The sequence below is a fragment of the Haliaeetus leucocephalus genome, unplaced genomic scaffold (assembly GCF_000737465.1).
Source record: "Haliaeetus leucocephalus isolate CR32 unplaced genomic scaffold, Haliaeetus_leucocephalus-4.0 Scaffold517, whole genome shotgun sequence".
NCBI lineage: Eukaryota > Metazoa > Chordata > Aves > Accipitriformes > Accipitridae > Haliaeetus > Haliaeetus leucocephalus.
Window position 1 is genome coordinate 7,639,467 of NW_010972953.1, and position 19,164 is coordinate 7,658,630.

Below are 19,164 nucleotides of genomic sequence, written 5' to 3' on the forward strand. Positions count from 1 at the left end.
CAGTGCTCCAAGCAGCAGAGACCAACTCCTCTCCAGCTCTAGCAGGGCTAAATCCAGGTTTGGGTGGCTCTGCTCCATAGTGTGAGGGTTCGGATATTATTTTTTTCATTTCTTTCGCAGGTGGGGCAGATCAGTAGGAACTTTTTCTTGTCTGTCCTCTGTTTGCACAAGAAGAATCAGCTGCTGGAAGTGTTGGAGGGAAGCGCTTGATTCTGAATCTGGCTCTACTGCTTGGCAGGGGAGACCCTGAGTTTTGTCACTCTAAGGATATATATATATATATACTAAAGGGATCGTCTTACCTTGTCTTCTCTGAGAAAACAGGTTCAGGAGGACAGAGAGAGTTGTATTTGGCAGGTCTGGGAAGATTGGTTGTATGGGTGTTGAGACAGGGACAGGGTTTTGTATACGGATCTATGAAGAATTCACCGCTGAGTGTGACTTGAGTCGCATGCGTCCCCAGTGCTGCTCTCCAGTAAGGATGTGACTGTTTTGGTGCTGGACCCCAGGAAGTTAAAAAATACTTAACTCCAGAGAAGGTCATTACTTTGTGCTGGGTGCGGGAAGAGAGCACCTTAAGCGCTCTAAGTAACATGCTTAGCGATTGCTTTGATGCCATGTGAGGCTTAAGGATGAAAGTTTTCATCCTGTATATTTTCCCAAGGGTTATTGATAAGCATTCAATTTAATTGTTAGGATCAGTTATAGAAGGAAAGCAGAAGACAGCAAAATGCAATTTTAGGTGTATGTAACCATCATCATACCCCACGTCTCTAGTATTTTAGCTCATTAGAGGGTGGTGATTTTGTCCTTTACCTTTTCTTCAGGGCTGGTTTGCTCTTGTCCATTCCCTGAGCTCTCATCTCCCTTTCTGCTGTTTCAGTGGAAACACCTTGCCCTGTGTGTCTGTCCCTGGGGAGCATCCTCCTCCTTTGTGCCGGAGTGCTTGCAAGATACATGGTAATGTAAGGGATCAGATCATCTCCTTCCCCTCTCTTTCCAAGGCTTTCCCCATTTACATTTCTGTTGTGTCCCCTAATTACCATCCCTTTGGTTTTTTTATTCCCCCTCGAGCTGCCTTTTCCTGCTTATGGTCTCCTGAGAATGCTATGCTGAAACTTTATCAAACTTACATTACTAGAAATAGTTAATGCAAAATCTTCCTTCAGGAATTCTCACATCCAGCTTGTAGCATCGTTGCACAGTCTGTCATGATATTTCCAATAGAGACACAACTGGAAGTCAGACTTTTCTTTCTGGATTGCCTCTTGTTTCCCCTTGCTAGAGACATGGGTATATAATATCTTCCAGGAGTTAAGGTACATTCATTTAATCAATTAGTATTACAAATCATGTATATATTTATCCACCTGATACTTCCTTCCCATATCTCCCATCCCATAAAGAGTTTAATTTTTAAGAAGACACAGTCCAGCAGAGAATAAATACAAGGTTGATTAACCAGGTTTTTGTAGAATATATGTACTGGGTGTTGAACAGAGACCTGTGAAGAGTTTACGTGTTGGGGTACATTTCTGGCGTCACATACATCGTGTGTGTAACTGCCGTCTGGAAAAGCAGTCATGATTTACTGTGGGAAGGGTGCTGTATTAACCTGTTATGTAGCTGGGAGAGAAGGTTGTGCCTCTCTTACAGCCTGGTGATGATATGGAAACCATGCACCATGGGTTTTTTTTTTGTACTCCTGTTTAAATTCTTACTTAAAGACTTTGAACCATCGTATTGTGTGCTTTTGTATGGGGTGACTTTGTAACCGTCATGGGCAGAATCCCATTTCAAGGTCTTCTGTAAGCCATCTGCTTTCATTAATAGCTTTTGGATTTGGCATGTGGCTCAGTGCAGATTAAAATAGCCACATTTCTGCAAAACTTTCTTTACCACCTGCATCAGTTTGGCCTTCCCATTGAGCTTTTGCAGGCTGGGTGTACCCGCATGGGAGAGGGTGCTCTGTGTTACACCCTGCTCTCAGTGTGTGCACTCCAGCTTCTCCCTGGGTGATGGGGGATGTGTGACACAGCGCAGAGGCGTGCTGGGGTGCACCATGTCTGCACCTCTACGTGCTCCTGGGATTGCTTTGAAAGGAAACCCAGCTATGTGCAAAACTGGCACATGGCCTGGCTCCCAGCCATCAGGGTGTCAGGGTATGGTCAGAATATGCTGGGGTCAGGACTCCAGAGTGCTGCATGTGTGATAAATTTTCTCTCTGCTTCAAGGTGACCTCTGTGGGTTGGGTGTTGGGTACACTGGCATGCCACTCTAGATAGCTTCCACTGCTGTAGCCCAAGCCATTCCTCTTCTAAAGGGAGAAAAATTTAGCTTTTGACTGTGTGAGTCCTGCTGACACCAGATAGTTATAACACAGGTGGTTCAGTGGCAGAAACATCATCCTAGGGCACACAGATTCAGTTCCTTGCTTTGGCATGTCCTTCCCATACAGCACTTGGTAAGTCCATCAGTCCGTTGGTTTTCTACATGTAAAAGATGCCTCATCTGCCCCAAAAGTCAGTCTTCTGTGTTGGTTTCTGTTACAGTGCATTTGGGAGAGCTCAGCTGGAGGTACAGTGGTGGTATGGGTCAGAAATGTTTCTGCTTAACACGCAGAAACAGAGACCTCCTGCGTTTCCCAAAGCTCCTTCAGAACATTTATGGTGAGCCGTGGTCTTGGTGGCCTCGTTCACAGCAATGCCTGTGTACCACTGTCGTGGTTTAACCCAGCAACTTTGCTCACCCAAGGGGAAACAACGGCAACGCAAAGCCTGAAAGTCGGTTCAGCAGCAGGACCAGCAATGAAGGGATCCTCTGAAATAATTCCAGAGTGTAATGAAGCTTCCTTAAGCCGAACTGTAATGACAGGGGATTGGTTTTGTATGATTAGCTTAAGTCTACGCCACATCAGCCAGTCTTCATGGTGGGCCATTCCCTGTCTCCCTGGCAATGGGAGGCAGCCCAGATCTTTGCTCTAAGCCTTCAACGCAGTACTGCCTTGGGGAGGAGCAACACAGGATTGTCTGCTTGATGTTTATCCCTGCCCATGGCAGGGGTGTGGGAACTAGATCTGTGATTCTATGTTGCCCTGCATGGGGAGGCTTTAGGTTTTGCACTGTTTTCTTTTCATTTGTGGGGGGGTTTTTTAGGAAGCAAAGCAACACCGGTCTTAAAATAAAAGCAGTTCTGATTTTTCAACAACGTGTGAATTTCTTAAAGCAGTCAAAGATGATTTGAAGGGCCAGAGTGCTCACCCCCATCACTACAGAAATGGCAGGTGTGGATGGACCAGGCCGGCTTTTAACTCTTAGCTCATCAGTAGAAGAGTCTGTACTGAGAAGATTCCACATGTTAAGGGGCTTCCTCTTAGCAGACTCAAGCCGGACTATCTCACCTGGCTTTTTTTTTTTTTAAGCCCTTTCCTCTCTCCGTTTCTCTCGGCCTGGGTATCCTGTTCCTGGAGCATGCCAAACATAGTTTTTATTGCAACCTCTTGAATCTTCGTGGAGAGCAAGGTCTGCTTGCAGTGATACGTGGTGAGATGTTTCTATTTTGAGCCAAGGCTCATGTTGGGGTGTTTTTTGAGAGAGAAGGAGACCTTTATTGGAATCCTGCAAGGTTTTGTTTCATTTCCTCCACAGTATGAGACATGGTAACTGCTGCAGCCTCCCTTGCGGTGGTGAGTGATTCCTTCCAGTGGTCCTTGGTTTTCATCCTCATCCTGAGCCGCTGGTTTTCCCTTGAGCTCGACTCGGCAGTGTCTGATGATCCAGCTGTCATTTGCTAGGAGGTTGACCCATCTCCTCTCCCCTCTAACCTGAAGGTGTTCAAAAGGAAGTCATAAAGTTGATATTTTCATTGTAGAAACATGGTCTATGCAAGTTTTTTACATGTTTTTGTCTCTCTTAAAGTATGTTGTCCCCTGAGACTTGGCTCAGGGGCTAAGGAAGTGTGTTGCTCATGATCACATCTTTGAGACACCTCAGTGTCTTAACATCTTTCACAAGAATGTGTTTCTGAGGAGTCAGTCATGAAGTCTGGAGTTTATCAGTCAACTTCTTACATGGTAGAAAGATAAAATTAGTTCCAGAGAGAGAGAGATGTTGGAAAGGACACAAAATCCTTCTGGTAGAAAGAGGAGTAATGGTTTGCAGCCATCAGATATTTCAGATCACACAAGGGGATCAGTACTCCAGATGGAAATAGGAACATTCATTGTTACAGTGTTTCTTTGAAAAAATTCCTAGCATGAATGTAGGGACCCTCGAGACCTAATGAGGGGAGATGCTTTCAGAGGAGCTGTAGCTTCATTAGCCTTGGTTCAGAGCTGCCAAAACGTGAAACAAGAAGTAAAACTCCAGTCTTGTCCAGGAAGACAGTAACAGGGAGGTGGAAGGAAATAAACCTGTTGGTCAAGACAAATTCTGACTTGCCTCTTCAAACTTTGCAGCTGCTTGCTCTTGAGAGTTTCCTTCAGGTCCCATGTAAGAATTTGTTTGTCATTTTGTTTCAGTACTCCTTGTTGGTTGTGGCTGGCTCTGAGAAAGTTGGTGTTCAGGCTGGTGCTGGAAGCTGTCTGCTGGTCATTGGCTTCTACCCAGAAGAGGAGTCAGTTGGCTGCCTCATCAGAGCTTGCTTTGAGGGGGAAAACCATGATTTTAGACCAGCAAAAGTTAAAGTGTCTGCAGGTCAGGCAGAAATCTGAGGAGCTAAACCTGGTATGAAAACCAAAAGAGGTAAGAAGTGTTTCAAATCACATGCTGGCAGTCCTGTAATTTCTCAAGTGTGCTGAAAGTGCCTTTCTTTCTCCACCATAGAAATTAAAAATGGCAAAAAAAGATGTTAAAAGAGCAGGCTGAGGTGGTTATATGCATCTGCTCATCATGTCTCTGTGCCTGCTTTTCTGATCCGGTTGGGATGCAACTGGACGCTCCCTGTGACACACGTATGGGCTTCCAGAATGGTGCTGAAACAGGAGCCAGCACGGCTTGAGCCTCCAGCTGGGAAGCTGGAATGGCAGCACCACCATCACCCTTGACAGGCAGGAACTTACAATGCTGCCCTCACATTTCCCTGAGGGAATTTGTAAGGGGTCGCTCTTCATTATTGGAAACATTGATAGTGTTTGATGGAAAGATACCTGTGAAGAAAAAACTCAGAAGGTTGAAGCAGAGGTTATGTGGAAGGGATTTTTACTAGCTGGACTGGTCATGGTGCTCAAGACCCATGCTTTTGTGGGGAAAAAAATCAATGACTGCAGGCATTTTGCATTATGAGAAACCATCAGGATTCTCTTGTTGCTGTCCCATGGGATTTCCAAGAAGTGCCATTCTCACAGTCCTCTGGCAATATGCAGAGTTTTCTTTTTTTTTCATGATCCTAATCTGTGGGGTATGTATCTGACCTAATAAAACCATTTTTCATCTTCACTGTTGGTAGTTTTCTTCCTCTTCTTTCTGAAAACATCTTGCCTGCTGGCATCTGCATTGTCCAAAGAGGTTTGAAGCTTGGCACGCTGTCAACAAAACTTCAGTTACCCTTTCAATCAAACATGGTAGTGCTGTGAACTGACTTGGCCTCCATCCCAAGGTTCACCATAATCTTCCTCATATAATAGGAAGTCCAAACAACCCCAGGAAATAATTCAGATGCGAGTGGTGCCTTTAGTCAAATAAAGAAGTGCCTAGAAGAGACATTAAGAACCTCAGCTTTAACTCTTTTCATAATTATGCACTCTGAAGGAGCGGAGGCTTTGTAGATAAAGAGATTACATGCATCTTATGAGGTCTGTATAGATGTGACAATATCTTCCACCCACATATTCACACTTTTTGTTTTACTGACATTGCTGTTGCAACGTTTAGTGGAAGAATATTGCAGAGAGGCTACCCTATAACCCTGAAGGTCCTTTCCAATCTGGCACAGGTAAATTGAATCATTCTCCCCTTAGGGATGATAAGGATGAACTTTTGGAAGAGCCTGTTGGTAAGAGCAGTGGGGGGGAGAACATAATTAGATTAAGATGCATTTCGCTGATGTTTATGCTGAGGGTTGTGCAGGGTGGCTGCCGGAGAGAACGGCAGTCTGAGCTGGGGATGCCCTGGGATGTTCTTCCCAGCCCTGGCTGCCTCTGTGCTGCCTTTATTTTTTGAACAAGAAAAAGGAAAATACATCTGAGGTGTAAATGTTGGTGTAAACCAATGCAGGGAGTCACTGGTGTGCTAACAAAACTGCATCTCAAGCTGGTGTCCTGCCTCTGGTCACAACCCGGTGCCGGCAGCCTGGCAGCAAGGGAAATGCTTGGCTTTTCTTTGGCAAAGTGCAGCAGCTAACATGGTAATGTGGTGAGCAGGATTTGGCTGGTCACCTCACCTTTCAGTCAGCTTTTTCTTGAGGTGTGAGTACCAATGGCTTGTGCATTTCATACTTTGATACAGTTATAAATGCTGGTTTGCTTTTGAATGTCTTTGTCCTTTTTTAGTGCTACTTGTTTACTTGTCTTGGTGACATCCTCCATGAGGAATTTGCATGTCTGTCAGTTTCCAATAAACAAAATTTCCTTCTCCCTGGTATATACTTGGGGTTTTTTAGTATTATAGGTTTGCCCTGCTGCACTGTGGAAGGGATAATTTGGAGTCCACAGTTCACTCCCTTCATGCTATTCATTATTTTATATGCCTCTCCTGTGGCATCTCTCCTTTTTATTACTAATCAGGTCTAGTCTTTTAAATCCTTCTTTGTGTGATAGTTTCATTTTACAAAAGCTGAACTAGTTTATACCAACTCAGTTGATGTGATCTTACTCGTATCAAAGGTGTTTAACAGCTGCAGTCCCGTGTACTCATTGCAAGCTGAACTTAAATTGTGTCAAGTTCTGCGCTGCTTTGCTATGGCAAGTGGGAATGTTTGTTGCAGCTGTCTTTAAATTTAAATTTGGATGTTTTAAATGAATTAAATATGAACATGAATAATGTAACTGGTAACCTAGCCTTTCTGCAATTAAATGCAAACTTTTTCATTTTGTCTCTATGCTTTCAGGTTTTGATATGCCGCAGTACTTGTACTGACTTTGCTGTCTTGTAGGAATGATGGGGAACTAGAGCCCATGACAGTTCAGTGGAGCTGTTGGCACTTTTGATATCTTGGTGAGTGGAAGTTGTTTGAAACTGTGGGAAAGGCACTTTATCTGCTAAAAAAGGCAGCAAATCAGTTGGCCTTTTTAGATTTTAAGGTAGCATCCTGCTGAAATGAATTTGCACATTGATCTGTCCTTTCAGGGTATAGATTCTGGAAACCAACACCATGTAAAACTGTGGCCCGTGCTTGCAAGATTATCTTGATATCCACAAGCATGAGAAATACAGCTTTTGAAAAAGAGGGGAGTTTTAACTCTGGTAGGCAGCTTTGTACAAGTGTCAGGTTCTGGAGATGGAATGTTGCAGCATGTGCTGGGCTATGTAAATCTTCAATGCTTTATCTGATGCAAAAGTAAGATTGTCTCCTTTGTGTCACTGACCCAGCCGACAAGTTCTCATTAGGGGCATGTTTGTGTCTAAGGTCATTCAGGAAGATCTAGCTGTGTGGATAGCCCATTTTTCCTCCCTGGATATCAAACTGTAGCTTCTACTATTTATTACTTTAAGATTTTTTTTTTTTTAAGTCTTCAATCCCTGAACAGTGTAAAGACCACATACATCCATACTGCGTTTCTCCCTGTCCTGCAGTGCCTGTTAGCTTGCTTGTTCTGCCGTTCCCTTTCTTCTCTCTAGACTGAAGTCTGTCTTCTTCACTGGGGTGTTTCAGGCTTGCTAAAGCTTATAGGGCAATTCTGCTTGCCTTCCAATCAGTTGTCAGTGAAATAAAATCATACAGTATTTCAGGTTGGAAGGAACTTTTGGAGGTTGTCTGGTCCAGCCCTGCACGCAGAGCTGGGCTGGCTTTGAGGTCAGACTCAACTTCAAGGTTAGAACAGGCTGCTCAGCATGGTAGCTGGTGACGCTTGGAGTATCTCCAAGGATGGAGATTTTACAGCTTCTCTGTGCAACTATAGAATGAAATTACAGCCAGTGAGAATTACCAATTCCCAAGCCCTATGTTAGTAAAGCCCGCCTTATACCAGTTTCAGGAGGGCTGGGGTACGCAGGCTATGTCTCTGTGGCTAAAGAAGAATGGGCAGGGACCAGTCCCTGTCCCTGGGATGTGATGAGGCTGGTGGCTCTGGTGGCTGGCATCTGTGCTACACAGGGCTAGCTGCCACCAGGGCAAGCAGGCTGAAGCCACGCATTGTGGAGTTTGGCTCTGGCTCTTCTCTGGGCATTATAAGGCCCTGAAATACACTAATTATTTTGCTTTTTTTTTTTTTCTCCATTTTTGAGTTATGATTTTGCAGGATGAAACCATGTGTTTCTGTCCTGTGGTATGAGAATGTATGGGGGAGCTGAATGGTGCAAAGCTGCAGTGGAGGACAGTGAAGGGTGGCAGGAGTCATGGGGCCATCTCATTTGGACAGTTTCTTGGAAGCAGGTTTTGGAGCATGCTGTCCCCAGGCTGGCACCCATGTGGGTCTCAGCAGAGTAGGAGACCCCATGGAGCCTAAGTCTTCTCCTTTGGGGCAGAGTAGTGCTTTTTTTTTTTTTTTTTTTTTTTTTTAATAGGAGCAACATTTACAATGTCACATTCTCTTCCACCACATGAGATCTTGCTGGGAGCCCACTACAGTGTTGGCTGGGGGACACCAGCAGTCATCTGTGTGCTTTACAAGTAGTTAAGGTTACTCCCATTGCTGTCTGCACAAGGACAGAGGGTGCAGGAGTTTCACCTCTCCTCCCGAGATGCAACCTTTCACAAATTGTATCTGAGCATCTCATAAGCAGTCACAAATTTTTCCTCCAAATACTTACACAGAGAAGGGTTACACATCCCTGCCGGGTAAGGCTCAAAGTGCTCAGGCTGAAGCAGCTTTTCAAAAGCCGAGCGGCACAGGAGCACCTGTCCTGTCCCAAACACGTGAGATTTATGATTAGTGTCCAGGTACTTCAGAAAGTCCCACGTCTGGGGGAGCCGAGCAGTCAGCAGAGGTGCAGAGCCAGGGATGGTCAATGCTTGTCTGGTGCCTTTATGTAACACCTTTCACCCTGGGTTTTATGGCTGGGGGACTTTTCCTAGCATGACTGCTAGCTTTTAATAAAAATTACTGAAGAAAATTATGAAAAGAAGCATTAAAAGTTGTAAATAAGCTTTCACATGTAGATTACCTTCTGCTGTTGAAAGGAAAAGAAACTTTACTCCTTTCACAAGTATGTACAAACACGCTATTTATGAGAGAGGCAATAAGAAACTACTATATACCTTTTGATTTGGATTAAAAAACAACCAGATTTTTTTTTTTCCTTTAGTATTTAATATTCCTGTAGTATTTTCCTTCTCAGAGTATTGCTCAATGTTGCAAGCACTGCATGTAAAGGCTGAAGTTTGTAATGCTTTTATAAAAAAATTAAACTCTTTATTTCTTTTAGGTTTGGAAAAAGGCTGGTTTTCAAAATCAAAACTTCTTGCCAAGTTGGATCTGTAAATAACCCTTTAAGCAGAAACGCAGCATTGCATCCTGAGACAGCTTCCTCTTACATCCTCCTGCCTGACTGCCCCACTGTGAACAAAATGGAGTTATATTGACACAATTAATCTTTCATTAGTTAGTGTAGTGTCAAAACATGCTTTTACTAGCTTTCCTAAGGGCTTGTTTGCAGCTCAGCCATTCATTTAGATATTTTCTGTCAGGGCTTGGCAAGGCTCGGCATATGCAATAAGCACTGCCCTGTGAGACCGGCAGTGCAGGAGCACTGGTCTCTGTCTACATGTCCAGCACACATCTCCCAAGAGCTCTGATTTTTGGTAACATTTGCTTATAACAAGAAGGCAAATGCTTTTTTCTTGTTGGGAACAGTCCAGCCAGTTTTCCTCCAACCAGGAAGAAAAAAATGCAGCGCGACTTGGACACTCGTTGCAGTACTAACAGCAAAAATATTTCCTGGGTCATTGTCCAATTTCTCATCCTTATTACCCAGAACTCCTGTGAGCAATTTGAATTGCAAGTGGCGAGCTGGGGATTGCGGTGCTGCTTTGCCAGAGTTAATGTTATGTTTCCATGTGTTTTCTTTCATAAATTTCAGCTCTATCTCCCTTTGTTAGTGAGCAAGAGCAGTCCCCCCTTCCATGCACACACTCGGGACTCACTGTAGAGTTAGCACGGAGACTGGCATATGCTCCTCTCACTTATTTATGCCACTCCCGCTGCCATAAATTTGAAGTTGTCCTCATATTGGAGAAAGACTTGTAGTTTCCGGGGCATTGAAATGAATTGTCTGTGTTCAGTAGATGTTCTGTGCAACCCAGGGTGAAAGAGCATTTATTTTCTCCCCACTGTGTGATTACTTAATGTTGCAGATGACTGTGTGCTCCAGAATGGGGAATTTTCTCATATTTGTTTCTTTTGTCCTAGAAATCTTCAGTTGTCTAAAAGCAAGCCAGTTCCAGAATAAGGACAGCAGCAGGTGATATAATGCGGAAACCAGGCCCTCAAAAAGGTAAGCAGTGATGCTTGGCACAGCCAAAGGCCTGGTAGCGAGCTGGCATGGACCGAACGACTGAGCACATCGGGAGGCCAGCGATGGCGTGGGAGCTTGGGGGACATGTGCTTGCAAGCTCGAAACGGAGCCGCTTGTTTCTCCGGCAGCATGCAGAGAACACTTCATCAATCCACCCCCGAGATGGGCGGAGGAAGAGTCCCTTGCCAGGTGCACCCCTGCAGCTTGTGGGGCACAGTGTCAGGCGGTGAGGGTGCTCTGCGGAGCCTGCAGCATGCACCATCTGCTAGTGCTCCCAGCGTGAGGCAAACTGCTTCTCCGCTGGCACAAGCCTCCCCCTTCTAATGAGGCGTGAAACCAAAGACCAGCCTACCTTGTGGAGATGAAATCTGTTACGGACGCTTACCTCTCGCCACCCGAGCATCTCGTCCTGTTACACACAGTGGCAGCTGCAGAGCTCAGGGTGGCCGCACACATGCTACCTGTGTCCTGCTTGCCCCAACAAAAAGGGTGAAGTCAAGCAGGCTGCCTGTAGCTGGGCTGCTTAGACTTCGTGTGCTTAACAAAAATATTGATTTCCTTTAGTGTTGTGCCATGCATGTGTGTTTGACTGGAGTGATCTCATCACATGTGCTTCAGAGGATGGGGGAAGGGAGAAGCGTAGAGGATGGAGCATCCTCTGCAGTTCTTTGTTCGCATCTGCTACACGCTCACAAGGTTTATTGCAGGAGATTTCTATGCTCAATTTCTCTCCTTCCTTTATTTTTTTTAAACGTCTCCTTTGCTTCTCTGGTGGTTCATCTTACAGAAGCATTATCCTCTTCCTAACACTGCGTGTCCTTTAATGAAGTGAAAATAAATGAAGGAAAGCAGGGAATGGGGAGAGCCTGCTGTGAGGCAGCTGGAGGGCTTGATAATAAAAGAGGCAGGTTGATTAGTCAGCAGTGTGGCCATGGACCGGGCTGGCTGAATTTAGCCTTGCACACAGCTTGTCCTCTCTGCCTCGTAGAGCAGGGTGCCTCCAGCCAGCGTAGCTGTGTGACCTGTGCTGTGAATACCGTGCCATAGGTTGCAGAAGCAACATCTGCACCGTACACACATGGGTTTCTGTCCTACTTACCTGTTTTTTTTAATAATGCATGGAACTTTTCCTTTTTCTTTATTTGCCTGCAGAAATTCTTGTTTCTTTCCCTCTCTGCTGCTTTTGCAGCATGCTTAATGAGGATTTTTGCATGTTAAAGGTTAAGAGTAAAATGTAACTTCACCTGCAGAGTATGGCGAAGGGCTATTTTTCGTGCACAGATGCTATTAGAGAGCTATCCTGCAACACTTGAGAGGAGCATTACCCATCCTGGGGGGCATTTTTGCTTCCGACTTAAATACTTTGTGTCCTTTATTCTTGGTTTCTTAAGGAGCTGGCAGAACACTGTCCTTCATAGGAATACATTCATAGGAAAGGTGTCCTTCCATCCTTTTCATTCATTTGTGCCTCTCCAAGGAGGCTCTTTGTCTGGTCCACGTCTGGATGCTGTGGCAATGCTCCATATGTCCCTCGCGTTCATTTAAGGGATAAAACCTACATGCCATCCTCCTGTCCATTGTATTGAAAAGAATGTCAAGAAGAGAAGATTGCAAAAATAATGATCCAAAAGCAATTTCAGACATCTTAAGACCCACCAGGCCACTCTAGCAGTAGCTCACGGCCTGCCTCTTTCAGCTACTTCTCAGGAGATTTCAAAACTTTTCCTGTTTTCTTTTTTCTTCCTTTCACAAGGAGCTGCTTTTCGTGGGGGCAAGGTACGTTTTGTAGAGCACTACCAAATTGTTGTTTATAATAGCCCTAAAAATGCTTTGTAAAATGAGCTTGACTGCAGCAGCGCTCCCAGGGTGCATCAGTCAGGCAGCAGCAGGTGGAGGAGCTTGCTCAGGGAAAGCTCTGCTGTGGCACGCTGATCTGGCATCCCTCCGTTGAGCTGGAGGCTGCTAGAAGCAGGGATGGGCTTCCCCTGCTTCTTGCTCTGTCATTTTTTTCCAGAGCTGTCTCGGGAACTTTATCTTTTTGTTGCTCTGAGGTCCAAAGCTGTCGTGAACAAAGATAACTCAGATGAGATGCTCTTCAGAGCTAGTGCTACTTTGCTGTGCTCTCCTGTGAGCTGTGCAGGACAGGTGGTGGTAATCCAGTGTTGCATGTGGAAAGGGCAGTTGTGCAGACTTTCAGAGAAGTCCTCTCCCCATCACCAGAGAGGGTTGAGGCTGTGTGAGTAAGGCTAGCTGCAGTAACCTAGAGTTCATAAACAAGGAGCAATTCAGGCTCCAATTCTCGGCATAGATGTTCCACATGAGCCGTTTTTAGTGGCTTTCACATTTGTTCCTCTCAAGCCTCGCCACCTCTTCACATAGTTAAAATTATGAAGCTCTAGCAGTTTGCTGCTTTTTACATTATTGCTTGCCATTGTGGAAGAACACCAGTTGGTGAGGACTAGGCAGAGACTAAGATGCAAATGCAGATACCTCATGTCAGGTCTTCTCTTGAGCTGTGTGGAGGAAGGGAGCACACCCCACAGATTTAGGTAAATCATCCATGTTACCTGGGGTCATGACAGGGAGGACAGGGTGGTCACTCCTCTCCTCTGAAGTGCCTGTAAAGCAAGTGACATGAGCAGATAATGTTGAAGAGCACATTAGCTGGCTTCTTTCACTGACACAAATGCTTTATTTCTTGTCTCAGCCATAGACTGGAAAGATGGTAAAAAGCACAAGTATGGCCGCCCGTCAGAGTCTCCCTCCCAGTACCAAGGTAAGAGAGCTCCCTCCTTTCTCCCGATGTGGGAAACTGCAGCATGCCAAATTAGTTTACAGATAAAAACTGCTTTTGGACAGTCCTCGTGTATTTAATTCTGACCACAGTCAAAAATGGCTGAGAAGACACCAGGGTAAGCACACAGCTGAGCCAGCTCATTTTTAAATCAGACAGGATTGAGCAGATGTTTTTTACTGCCCAGCCATGAGTGCCAAGGAGCGACTCTGCCCACATTTTCACATGTGTGCTGGGCATAAGGAGCCTCTTACTCCACCACGAGGTCCTCTTCCATGTTCACAGCAGCGGCTAGCCCAGTCATTGTTGCTGTAGCAGAGACATGGTGTGACCTGCACTCCTTCTTCCCCAGTGGCAGGAATTTGGCCCTTACCCCAACAGAGGCGATGCTGGCTGGCTCAGTGGAGCGCTGGGTGAAGGCTGGCAGTAGCAGCACAGGAATTGGTCACTTCTTGCTCTCTTTGGAGATGAGATGTCCTGTGCACAGGCAGGGTGGGCTGTGGCCCTGTGCACAATGCCTGCGGGTTGAGTTCATAAAACTGGTAGCTCCTGCTATCTCTCAGGGGGGATATGCAGGTGACTTCTGACTTTAGGAGGTTTATGTAAGGCTTGTATAATTTAGTAAAAGATTTTAGGACCTGTATTTTACTTACAGAATATAAGAAGGTGATGTCCTTATATTCTCCATGTCCTTATATTAAGAAGGTGATGTCTGTACTTCCCACCAAGTACAGAGCAACAATAAACTAAACGATTGCCTGAGTTAAGCCATCTCTAACAGGAAATGTGTTTGCCTTTGTGAAAGACTCTCCTGTCTTAGAGCCCCTGGGAGAGTTGAGGTGGCTGCTGTGCCTCAAGGGCTTGGTTATCCTGGGCCCTGAGGTGAGGCTCAGGCTGGTGGTTCTCGGGCATGTTGCACTGTGGGCCACCATCAGCCCTCACCGTTCTCTCTTGGGCCATCTTGTCTGTCCTTGCCTGCCCTTACACTGAACTAATACGCATCACAGTTTGGGAAGGACCTTCTCCAAGAGGAGGAAGTTTATTAGCACCTCTGATAAAGTCCTGGGTACTCTGTCACCCTGTGCTGAGTTCCACATGATATTATGGGGCACCGTCACAGCTCACATGGCCTGTGTATAGCCAGCCTTTGGGGTGTTGGGGGCTCCATTGCAGTTTCCCCTCTGCTCCATGCGCTGCACTGTTTGCAGATGTCAGAGGACTGGCTGTTGTTCAATGGCAATGCCAACCTGAAATGGAGCTTTCTGTGAAATTCAGAGGCGTGCTTTCCCATCAGCACTCATGGTAACCCAGTACACCAACCTCCGCGCCTCACTTCATCGCAAAGCTTGCTGGTCTAGGGAGGAAATGCTGCAGATAGGCCGATGTACATGTGTCTGCTTGACAAGCACATGGTGTAGCAGCGAGGTTCAGGGATTGTCTCCCTGCAAGAAACTCTGAGCAGCTCATCACTGCCCGAAGCTTGGGTACACAGTGAGGGGGGTGAAGCTGCAGCACCTTTCTGGCACGGAGCACCCTGTAATCCGGGCTGAAAGGATTTCTGCTCAAAGTTAATACTGAATTGGGACACAACTGAGAAGAAGCAAAACAGACAGCATCCTGGTGTTTGAAACCTATTAGTTTTGGCCCACACATTCTCGAGTTTCTTCTGAGCAAGACAGTGAGTAAGTGGGATCATGTTATCGGTTGTAGCTGTTACCAGTGGAGAATGTGCAGCTGGTTTGATGGCTGAGCAAAGTGCCTGGAAATTATAACAGGTAGGACATGCAGGAGCTCTGCCATCATGGTGGGAGAGCTGACCTCTTGAGAAGCTGCAGCCAGACGTAGTGGAACGCCGCCGTCGCCTTTGGATCTGCGAGCAGAGACAATACTCTGCTAATTTTCATACTGAGTTGGCTCAAACTGTGCTGCTTTCATGTGCTGCCTTGATGCTCGTTAGCAGACACACATATGGGCTGCAGACTTTAATGGGATGCCTTGATCTGCGTAGGGCACGTTCTCCTTCACAGATGTGACCTGAAACGCACATGTATCGTTTCAGTTGGATTGATGACCCCTTGGGAGCCGAAATGCTAATGGAGCCCAAACCAGACTTCAGTTAAAGATATAAACAGAAACTCCATCTTCATTTAAATTCTGGGCAAAAGATCAACGTTAAATGCAACATGATGAGAATCCAAACACAAGAGTGCAGAGTTGCATTGTTCACAACTACTGTAGTTTGACCCCTTGAGTATGTGGAGTGTTTTGTTTGTAGTAAATATTTTTGAAGGTTAAGACATCAGAGTCCAAATCTGACACTCTGCCTGCAAGTAATATCTCCCTTTGGCACAAGCGCACAGTAAGGAGCTTTGCAAAGGCAAGCAAAAGTGATAGACAGTCACCCTTAGTAGGCATTTTCACAGCCGAGTTACAGGGAGTCATATAGGTTTACAATCCTTGGCTTTTGTTTAGCTCACAGATGTAATTACAAAACTGTGGTGTTTCTCATTAAGTGTTGTTCTCTCGTTTCTTCCTGTAAAGATCTGATGTCTGTTATACAGAGGAACCCAGTCCATTCAAACAGTGATCCTTCCAAGTCTGTGGGAATATGGTGTGCTTTGCAAGGTGGGGGAGAGAACATGAAAGGGAAGGCAGAGACCAGGCAAGAGACGGTGATTTTAGGGCTGGTAGGACATTTTGCATATTGTACTGGAAGCCAGCAGCAGCAGCGGAGCAAGTGTTCTCCTTTGCTTTTCAGGGCGAGAGAGGATTTCAGTCCCTATAGTCAGCTCTGTCCTTGGACACTCCTGCTCCATTACTAGTAAAAGGGACACTTTAGGACTGGCTGAAGTGCTGTTTTTTCGTGAAGCGAAGTAATTCACTGGCAAGTGGAGAAAAGTCACCAGGGTTTTTTGACCAACACTCAGAAAACATTCTCCAGTGTTACCTGCCCAGGCCAGATAAGAAACAATCATCTTGCTGACTGAAATGTCCTATCCCTCTACAGTAAGGCATCCAATTTATTAATATGAATAAGAATATTGAGAGAATATAAAATACAAGATAGTTGGTCTGTGCTAATGAGAAAGCCAAGCAAGATATTCTCAATGTTTCCCTCTGGTCTTATAACCTCCATACACAGGGCGCCTGTAAAATGGCATCAGCCAGCAGCTTTGGTGTCCTGGCCAACAGCATGCCTGGCATGGAGGGTCCAGAATAGATCCGTTTGGAGCTGACTGTTGGAATTGAGTGGGAATTAGTATGGCGAGCAGGATTTGGGTATGGTCCAGAGGAGTTAAGGTTGAGAGGGCCAAGTGTGATGTGTCCATCTTCAAGTATATGCGCTCTTTCTCAAGTACAGAGCTCAGGGCTTGTTCTCTGCTCCCCAATTAAAAAAGCCTTAAGCGCCTGCTGCTTTTTTCTGTTTTATTGGCAGCTCTCCCTTTGTTGTAAAAAGAAAACCCGAACTTCTGTGTTATGCCATTTTCTTCTGATTCTTCCAGCAGTTCTTAGGTTGAAGCTGATCGTATTTGGTTAAGTTTAAGTGTACTTTGAAATTCCTGCTTGAAAAACATTGTATTGTGAACTAATTAACTAATAATTCATTTAAAACTATTCCCTACATTCTGTGCAAGGCTTCTTCTCACGCTAAGGCAATGGTGGCAGCCTCCAATTTCAATATGCAGTTTCTGTCCTGGTTTGAGAGTAATCCTGAAAAAGAAGTGCAGTCTTTAATTGTGCTTGTCATGCCATCTTTATGTAAAGAAATGGCCAACAGTGAACAGAGGAGGAAGGAAGGCTTAACTCTGCTGTATCTGCTCTGTCTTTTCTTAGAGTTTAGAGAAGTCTTTCTGCTGCTCCTACTTTTCTTTGCAAAATAAGTCACCAGAACTGTGAGTTGTAAGTAGCTGCAGTTGTAGTGTTGTGTGTGTCTTTGTATGGTGGTTGGGTCTCAACAGGCTCTAGAATTAATCTCCAATAAGTTCCATGTCCAAACACTATTTTTAGAGGCACGCAGCTGCCTCAGAAATTTGCTGCTCCTGCTGGGATTGTGCAGCGTCAATCTCAACAGCAGCGTGAGCTGCTGCAGGGAGCAGAACGGCCTCACTTTGTGCAGAGTGAGTGAAAAGTGGAAGGATTAAAACCATGACTACTTTTAATAGCGAGGGATTGAAACCAGCTGAGGGGAGGGTAGGTTTCCTTTTTGAAATAAAATTGTCAAGCGCAGCTGATCCTTTTCAAGATACTTGCTCAGGCCCTGGGGCTGAGGCTTGCACTCCTTGTCCTGGTGCTGTTACCATGGGCATCCTCTGTGCTTCATGGACAAGGGCCTCTGAAGGGCCACCGCAGTCTGAGAAGAGCCCAGATCAGCAACCAGAGTAAAGGGGTGGGATGCATGAGGCACTTCGATGCCAGGAGTGCCTGGGTTTGCTTTGCCTGGGTATTTATTACACATTATTCATACAAAGAGTTTCATTGACATAACAGAGTGTAAAATCATATCTTCAATTAAAGCAAAAGAAATTTGTTTTTGTGAGAACATCATTGCAGTAAATCACTGAATTTCTTCATTTGTCCTGGTGTGAGACCGTTGGCTGAAAAGAAAATACGTGCCAATGGATGGAAATGCGTACTCTGAGGAATGGAGAGCTGCTGTCAGAGTCTGTAAACAGAATTATATTCAGCCAGTGTGGCAACGAAACTATTTTTTTCTGTTCTTTTCCACTGTATTTACCAGCATGCTAGTCGTCTGCATGGGAGGGCAAGAAAGCAGCATTTCTTTTATTTATTTGAAGCTGGTAGATTGTCAAGCCCTTAAGGCTTCTCTGTGCATGTGAGGCAGAAATAAAGTAACGTGTGCTGACCTTAATGCCTGAATTTTTAGAGGTGTGGTGTGCACTGCAGTAGCTAAAATGGCTCTTAATGTAGCTTTTGTTTTGAAAATAGACTGATTAAAACTTGACGTGAATAGGGGAAGCGGTAGCTGACTCTTTAATTGTGCTGCCACCAATGCTCTTGAAATGACTTGAAAACAGTGGTCTCCTGGGAGCCATTCAGATGAATACAAGCTAATGTCATGCTGGAAGGATCCTTTCCCAGCTGCTCAGCTTAAATGGCAAAAGTCATGATTTGCTTGGATCACAGGAGCTTTTAATTCCTAATTTAATAACAGGTTTCCCTGGATGGCATATTGCTTTTACCCTTCCTGCTGTACATGGGAAAGGTGCAGGCAAGGATAAAATGCACTTCCCCCAGCAGCAGCACTCAGTGGAAGGGGCTTTGGTGTTGGATGTGAGCCGTTGTGTTTAGTAAATCCCCATTTGGAGGATCCCTGCTTCCATCCTGCCTAAGCTATGGGCCCCGTGTCCGCTTCAGGAAATTAATTACTGACCTGTACACTAGTTGCTGGGGATGGGCTGATACCTGCTTCGAGCTGCTGGCTCGTGGGGCAGGCTGTGTGCATGCTGGACCATGCACAGCACAGTGCAGTTTCCTGTTGATTTGGGCTGCTTTTAGCCCACAGTGACTGTTCTTAGTCCCCAGACTGAGCAATGTGTTTAACAAATGATTTTTAAGAGGCAGTTCTCTGGAAGACTCCATGAATTCCCATCTGTGCTAGGTATTTTCTATTAAGTTGTAAGTTGTTATCTTCACTTTTTGCAGACCCTTCTTGGCAGTGCAGAGGCAGTAAGATGCCGTAGGCAACGCCATGCTTTGTTCTGCCTGTCAGCTGCAGTTGTAAATCTTCTGTGGTCACAA

At 45.3% G+C, this 19,164-nt stretch overlaps 1 protein-coding gene across 6 annotated transcripts in view; it reads left to right on the top strand.

The window, feature by feature from the left end:
* The first annotated feature begins 7,047 nt into the window (after positions 1-7,047).
* SCMH1 (sex comb on midleg homolog 1 (Drosophila)) overlaps positions 7,048-19,164 on the top strand; it is a 57,801-nt gene continuing 45,684 nt past the window's right edge. For 4 of the 6 annotated variants that reach the window (XM_010576251.1, XM_010576254.1, XM_010576256.1 and 1 more), the window contains exons 1-3: positions 7,048-7,151; positions 10,505-10,589; positions 13,318-13,386. In XM_010576251.1, coding sequence (XP_010574553.1) covers positions 10,565-10,589; positions 13,318-13,386 — 94 coding nt within the window. In that variant the 5' untranslated portion in view covers positions 7,048-7,151; positions 10,505-10,564. Of the gene's footprint in view, positions 7,152-8,729; positions 8,935-10,504; positions 10,590-13,317; positions 13,387-19,164 lie in introns of those variants that run through there. The other 2 variants (XM_010576252.1, XM_010576253.1) reach the window with 2 other exon arrangements.